Source organism: Trichosurus vulpecula, chromosome 1 (genome assembly GCF_011100635.1).
Source record: "Trichosurus vulpecula isolate mTriVul1 chromosome 1, mTriVul1.pri, whole genome shotgun sequence".
NCBI classification, from domain to species: domain Eukaryota; kingdom Metazoa; phylum Chordata; class Mammalia; order Diprotodontia; family Phalangeridae; genus Trichosurus; species Trichosurus vulpecula.
Window position 1 is genome coordinate 547,586,637 of NC_050573.1, and position 7,697 is coordinate 547,594,333.

Sequence of the window (7,697 nt, forward strand, 5' to 3'; positions counted from 1 at the left end):
TACATAAAATATACATAAAATGTACTAATAAAAATTGAGATGAAATAAAGAGAAATTAAAATAACTATGAAAACAAAATATCTGGAAATAAGCCCACTGAAACACTCAGAAAACATGTAAATACAAACATAAAATATTCTTTAGAGAAATAAAAGAAGACAAGTAATTGTGGAGAGATTTTATTAAAGTTCATGGCTGGACCCATATATTAAAAATGATACTACCTAAATTAAAAAGCACTGTTTCAAATAAACAAACAAGAAGTTACCCTATAGAACTAAACAAAATAATAATGAAACTTATTTGAAAGAATAAAAGGTCAAGCATTTCTAGGGAAATAATGAAAAAAATTATGAAAAATAATGAAAAAAAGGAATCTAGTCATTAATTAGTCAACCAACATTTATTAAGTGCTAATTATGTGCCAGGCATTGTGCTAAGCACTAAGGATACAAAGGGGCAAAAAACATGACCATATCTCAAATTATGTTATAGAACAGTAATCATCAAACCTATTTGGTACAAGTTAAAAATAGAAAAGTAGATTAGTAAAACAGACTAGATAAAATAAGACCTAGGAGGAGGAAAAAATGCAGTAACTCATTTTTTTGGTAAGCCCAAGAGCACAAGTGATAGGGAAAATCCAATTTATTTGATAAAAACTGCTGAGAAAACTGGAAAGCTGTTTGCTTAAAAAAAAAAAAAAGGTTTAGACACAACCATATACCACATACCAGAGTCAAAGTGTTTTTCTGACATGAGACTGTATAAGTGTTCATGATTGGAAACCGATTGAATTGTAAAAACAAAAATGATTAATTTTTTTTTAAAAAAAGAGAGATTGAAAAGAACTTTATCAGGCTTCTCCTGGGCACACCCTCTACACTTTCAAGCCTAAGGGAAATAAAAAAGCAAATAGAGTGGGTGACCCAAAGTTGACAGTTGGAACCTTAAGGTTGTGAGGCCAGCTAGGCATTTTTAGCTGATGGCCTAGTTGAATGGGGAGGGACCAAGCCCTTGCAATTCCATTGAGGACAGAAAATCAGTTCAATGAGTATTGGAAAAGTGAAGAAATGCAGAGTAAGAAATTTATGGTCAGGGAAGAAGTCTAGATAGAAGTCTTTGCCTTTCTTCTCTCAGACACCACCATCCTGAGAAAACTTTGCCTTTCTACCTCTAGGGTTTAAGGAAGAGTCAGAGTAAAGGAGGGAAACACAAGGACAGATAGATACTGAAGGTGTCTTTAGCCAGGAGTTCAATTTCCTAATATTTCATCCATCTCTGGGATGTTGAATAGACTTCATGTGACTCAGGCCAAGACACTACTCTACCCCCTTCTCCTTTTCTACTCTAAATACTGCAGAGTCCCAATATGAATTTCCATTCTTACTCTCTTCCCCTGATTATCTTCTGAGCAGGTTAGAGAGTAACCTTTTCTTCTTCCTCACCTTTAATGTTGAGGATCAGAGTAGAAGTTCTCTCCCTTTCCCTCATCTGCCCAGCCCCCCAATCTTCTGTAAGTCTTAAATGAACCTTCCTTTCACACCTATAAGTAGGTCCAAAAACATGTCCCATAAACTAATTGTGAAACATATGTTGTTGATTCAAAGTTAAATATACCAGCTGGGTATTTCTCTTTCATTACCAATGAATCTTTTTGTCTTCCCCTCCTGCTCCTTCCATTCCCTTACCCCTTCTATACCACCATCCCCACCCCCTTCTCCCAAATCCAGTACACCCAACTCTTTGTGGATGTTTCTCCTTTCCCATGAAATGGATCTTTGCTCCATTTTTTTTCATCTCTCAGCTTGGAGAAAGGGTGGTGATGGAGGTACCTAGGGTTTCACTATGCTTAGTGAATCTTTTTCTTTGTAACTACATTTGGCATTTGCATGTGCGCACTCTAATGAGTAGTCGTGAATGATTACATTATTTCAAGAAGTGTTTTAGTTGATTTTCTAGGATTAGACTCCCAAATAATTTATATTGTCTACAGTTACTTTAAATGGAGCCATGAATGATTACATCTGACACCCTCATGTCAAAACCTAGAGGTGTCCCCAAAAGCATAGAGTATAGGACAATAGCCTCCATTTGCCATCCTCTAGGGTTGGCTCTGCCTAATGAGCTTAAACATGTCCCAAAGGCCAAAAGCAGATGACAGAAGCCTTGAGATGGAACCAATAGGATGCGTGCATGCACTCTCTCTCTGTTTTAAAACTGTGAATAATAATGGATTTACTTATTTTCTCACTTAAATATTGTCAATCTTTCGAAGAATCTTGCAAGGCAGCTTGACCATACAACATGCTGGACAGTCCAGGGCTTCTGGTGGTGGAGTGATAGTCTTCCATTCCCCTGCCTTCTGGTCTAACAGGTAGGCATTTTTATTGATAGTGTAATCTTTATTATGTGTGTCATTCGTAGAAATGACACCTCCGCATACAAACACCTTGTTGTCACCAATCAGACACACTGCATGTGAAACGTCCAAGGCACAGTTGTTGGGCAGCAAGGGCACACAGTTGGCAGTCTTACTGGCTTTAATCTTCTGCAAGTTAATTTCTACACTCTGCCTGTGGCTGTGCACCTTCAGGATGTTATCCTGCTGGAAAGACAGGAGAGGCCTGTGGTTGAACTCAATTGGGAAGGTGATGCACTGCACAACTTCCCCAGTGCTAGTGTCAAAGCAATCTACCACCCCTACTCGAGAAATGAATCCCTTCACCAGACACCTCCCTGTCACTATGTACATGTTTCTGTTTCCCTTGGTGATCACTGCTGTTCCATCCATTGGGATGCTCATCTTCCCCACCAGACTCCAGGTTTCCTTCCTCTCATCGTACCTGTAGATGTTGGAAACGTATCTCCTTGGAGCGACGCTCCCTCCCACAGAGTACACAACTCCCCCGCAGGTCACCATGGTGTGAAAGACTAACCCCATGGGTAGGTCAGGCAGTTTGGTCCAGGAGTTCTCATCCATGTCATACCTCCAGGCAGTTTTCAGGCCTGAAATCTGCTCCGTGGTTCCACCAGAAATGTAAATGTACTTACCCACAGAAGTTGCACTGAGAGCAGCTGCTTTGTATGGCATCTCAGTGAGTTTCAGCCAAATATCCTCCTCGATAATATAAGCAAACACAGAGTCATTGAATTTTCCCTGGGCTTTCTGACCCCCTAGAATCACTACAGCATCCAACAGGGCTCCTTTCCTTTGGAAATTCAGCAGCCTGCACGGTTTCTCCTGCTTTCGGTCCAACAAGATGTTCTCTATCAGGGCCAAGGGGGCGCTGTTGTTCTCCATTGCTCCCACTTTGTTGCTGGCAAATAGGAGTGTTTTGTTGGAGACTCCGTTGAGGTTGATGTAGGAGAGGAACTTCTTGAAATATTTCTCCCGCTCTTCCTTTTTGAAATTTACCCAATGTAGGAGTGAGCTAAGGGCCTGGTCCTCGTTCTGCACATGCAGATTCTCATCCCGAAGCAGTCTGCCAAAGATTACAGGGGGGCATTGCATGAAGTGGGTTGACCCTTCATGGCTGGCCCAGTAGTGAAAGTTATCCCGAATGGCAGCATAGGCACAGTCAGAAACCTCTTTCAACTCAAAGAGCTCGGCCAAGAATAGATAGCGAAGGGAGTTGTTTCTTTTGATGGATTTTAGCAGGAAGTCAGTGCAGTGAATCCTTAGTCGGGGTGTGTTGAAGTACTGGGCTCCCCTCAACAGCTCCTCCACGTTCTGTTCAGAAATCACCACCTTCCCGCTATAGAAGTAGTCCATGAGTTGCTCCACAGAAGAAGGGCTCAGGTAGTTTGAGTCGATGGTGATGAAGAGCTCATCGGTGGTCTTCATGTCATTGCTGGAGATGAGGCTTTTCACCAGGGGTGAGACTGCAGCGAGCACGTTGCGATGGGCAAAGAAGACGTGATCGTCCACATTCAGGGCCATGTCCCAATACTCCTTCCTCTTTCTCTGCTTGTTGAGGTTCTGAAGGACAAAGTTGTTATAGTTTTTTTCTGTGAATTCCAGTTTCATGTTTCCTCTTTTTTCGATGAAATAGAAGGCACAAGAGCAGGTACTGAAAACATAGAATTTCTCTTGTGCTAGTTGGTCTGGTTATCTCCTGTTAAGCAAGGGTTACAGGGAGAGTGATGTAATAGAGCAGAGTGGCCACATCACAATGCAACATCCAAGACAGGAATTCCTCACATCATGACCTCGTTCTTACTTGGTGTTGCTTATGCAAAGGCAGTGTGGACAAATGGATTGGAGAAGGGCATTGGACTGGAAGACCTGGGGTCCCATTCCCGACTCTCCCCCTTCCTTGCTCTATGACCTCAGGTGGGTTACAACTTCTCTCAGTCTCAATCTCCTCATCTATAAAATGCGAGTAATAACCCTTGCCCTGTTCCTACTCGTTGACCATTTATTAGGAAATATGCCACGCTTGTTTTTTTTTTTCTTGAGGGGGAAGGCAGGGCAGTTGGGGTTAAGTGACTTGCCCAAGGTCACACAGCTAGTGTCAAATGTCCGAACTCCCATCCTCCTGGGCTGGTACTTGACTCACTGTGCCCCCTAGCAGCCCCGCCATGCTTGTTCTTATGCATTTGTACCAATTCTCTCTATATCTTGGAGAACTTCCTGCAAAGATTTTCCCCAGTTAATTGTTTCTCTTTTGATTTTAACAGCCTTGATTTTGCATGTGCAAAACCTTTTAAATTTTATGTCGTTGCATTGCTGTTTTGCATCTCTAATCTAAAATGCATCTCCATGCATTTTATCTTTTATGATTATCTCTAGCCCTTGCTTGGAGTGGCGCAGTGGATAGAGTGCTGGACCTGAAGTCAGGAAAACTCACCTCTGTGGGTTTAAATCTGGCCTCACACACTTACTAGCTATGCAACCCTAGGCAAGTCACTTATTCCTATTTGCCTCAGTTTCCTCATCTGTAAAATGAGCTGGAGAAAGAAATGACCAACCATTCCACTTTCTTTGTCAAGAAAACCCCAAATAGGATAGCAAAGAATTGGACATAACTAAAAACGACTAAACAATAACTATCCCTTGCTTCGTCAAGAATTCTGTACTATCCATAATTGTGAAAGATATTGCCTTCTGTTCTCTAATCTGTTTGCATCACCTTTTATATTTAGATTGATTTTGACATATGGTATATAGCATACGCTGTGACATGTTAATCTAAATCTAATTTCTAACAGATGACTTTCTAGTTTTCCTAGCAGTTTTTGTTAAATATAGAGTATTGTTGTAGGCCAAGTCTGATTCAGTCTGATGATTCATATTCATAATCAAAATGAAATAAGATCTGAAGAAAATAGTTTTACAGCAAGTGTCTCTGATAAAGGCCCCATTTGTCAAATATGTAGGAAACTGAGGCAAATTTATAAAAATAAGAGCCATTCCCCAATTGATAAATAGTCAAAGGATATGAGCAAGCAGTTTTCAGAAGAAGAAATCAAAGCTCTCCATAGTCATATGAAAAAATACTCTGAAAATAACTAATAATTAGAGAAATGCAAATTAAAAAGACTCTGAGATACCACTTCACATCTATCAGATTGGATGACATGACTGAAAAGGAAAATGACAGATGTTGGAGGGAATGTGAAAAAATAGGGACACTAATACATTGTTTGGTAGAATTGTGAATTGGTCCAACCACTGTGGAGAACAATTTGGAATATGCCCAACTGGTTATAAAACTGTGTATACTCTTTGACCTAGCAATGTCACTACTAGGTCTGTTTCCCAAAGATATCAAAGAAAAAGGACCTATAATATATAAAAATATTTATAACGTCTCTTTTTGTGGAGGCAAAGAATTAGAAATTGAAGGGATAATCATCAGTTGGGGGAATGGCTGAATAATTTGTGGCATATGATTGTGACAGAATATTGCTGTGCCATAAGAAATGATGAGAGGAATGGTTTCAGAAAAATCTGGGAAGATTTATGTGAACTGATGCAAAGTGAAGTGCACAGAACCAGGACAACACTGTACACATTAACAGCAATATTTTAAGGATGACCAACTGTGAAAGACTTAGCAACTTTGATCAATACAGTGATCCACGACAATTCCAAAGGACTCATTATGAAAAATACTATTCACTTCCAAAAAGAGAACTGATAAACTCTGAGTGCAGATTGAAGCATTTTTTCCTCTTTATTTTTCTTGCTTTTTTTCAATATGAATAAAATGGAAACATGTTTTGTATGACTTCACATGTATAATAAGCATCATATTGCTTGACTTTTCAATAAGTTAAAGAGGTGCTGAAGTGGGGGAAAGAATTTGGAATTTAAAATTTTAAAGTAAATGCTATGTATTTATAATATAATGACAAACACTTGGTCAACCCCTATCCACTTGTTCACTATTACACACACACACACACACACACACACACACACACATGCACACATGCACACTCTCACACACGCACATGCACATATACCCCTCCCTTTTTTTCTAAAATAAATGCTTTACTTGCAAACTACATAAAAACAGACACCTTGTATAAATCCCCTTTCTGATTGTTCCAATAAGCTGAGTTGAAACAAATGAAATGTTGATTTTTATAATAAAACAGAGTAGAAAAATATTTGCTTGAAGTAAGAAAATAAAACTATTGTTAGTTGCGCTTTGCTAACGACCAAAAAAACGTGAATGCTAACATTTTTTTTCCTGTTTCATTAGTTTATTTAATTTAATATATTTAGTGTTCAGTATTGATTTTCACAAGAGTTTGAATTACAAATTTTCTCCCCATTTCTACCTTCCCCCCAACTCCAAGATGGCATATATTCTGGTTGCCCTGTTCCCCAGTCAGCCCTCCCTTCTGTCACCCCACTCCCCTCCCATCCCCTTTTCCCTTCCTTTCTTGTAGGGCAAGATAAATTTCTATGCCCCATTGCCTGTGTATCTTATTTTCTAGTGGCATGCAAAAACTTTTTTTTGTTTGTTTTTGAACATCTGTTTTTAAAACTTTGAGTTCCAAATTCTCCCCCCTCTTCCCTTCCCACCCACCCTCCCTAAGAAGTCAAGCAATTCAACATAGGCCACATGCATATCATTATGTATAACCCTTCCACAATACTCATGTTGTGAAAGACTAATTATATTTTGCTCATTCCTAACCTATCCCACTTTACCCAATTTTCTCCCTTGACCCTGTCCCTTTTTGAAAGTGTTTGTTTTTGATTACTTCCTCCCCCATCTGTCCTCCCTTCTACCATCCCCCCTTTTTTTTAATCTTCTTCCTCCTTCTTTCCTGTGGGGTAAGACACCCAATTGAGTGTGTGTGGTATTCCCTCTTCAGGTCAAATGTGAGGAGAGCAAGATTCTCTCATTCCCCCTGACCTGCCTTCTCTTTCCTTCCTACAGAAGTGCTTTTTCTTGCCACTTTTATGCGAGATAATTTACCCCATTCTATCTCTCCCTTTCTCCCTCTCTCAATATACTCCTCTCTCATCCCTTGATTGATTTTATTTCTTTTAGATATCATCCCTTCATCTTCTACTCACCCTGTGCGCTCTCTCTCTCTCTCTCTCTCTCTCTTTCTCTCTCTCTCTATTTGTGTGTATATATATATATGTATGTATATACACATACATATATACATACATACACACACACATATATATATATATACATACACATATATACATATATATATAT

General features: G+C 39.4%; 1 protein-coding gene across 1 annotated transcript; it reads right to left on the minus strand.

The window, feature by feature from the left end:
* Window positions 1-392: 392 nt before the first annotated feature.
* Window positions 393-4,121, minus strand: CCIN (calicin). The gene has a single exon (XM_036742284.1). It carries the CDS (start codon window positions 4,028-4,030, stop codon window positions 2,255-2,257), a length of 1,776 nt encoding a protein of 591 aa, XP_036598179.1. The 5' UTR covers window positions 4,031-4,121; the 3' UTR covers window positions 393-2,254.
* Window positions 4,122-7,697: the final 3,576 nt, after the last annotated feature.

What these genes read in the sequence shown, in the direction of transcription:
- CCIN (XM_036742284.1), bottom strand. Translation starts at nt 4,030, where the DNA reads ATGAAACTGGAATTCACAGAAAAAAACTATAACAACTTTGTCCTTCAG.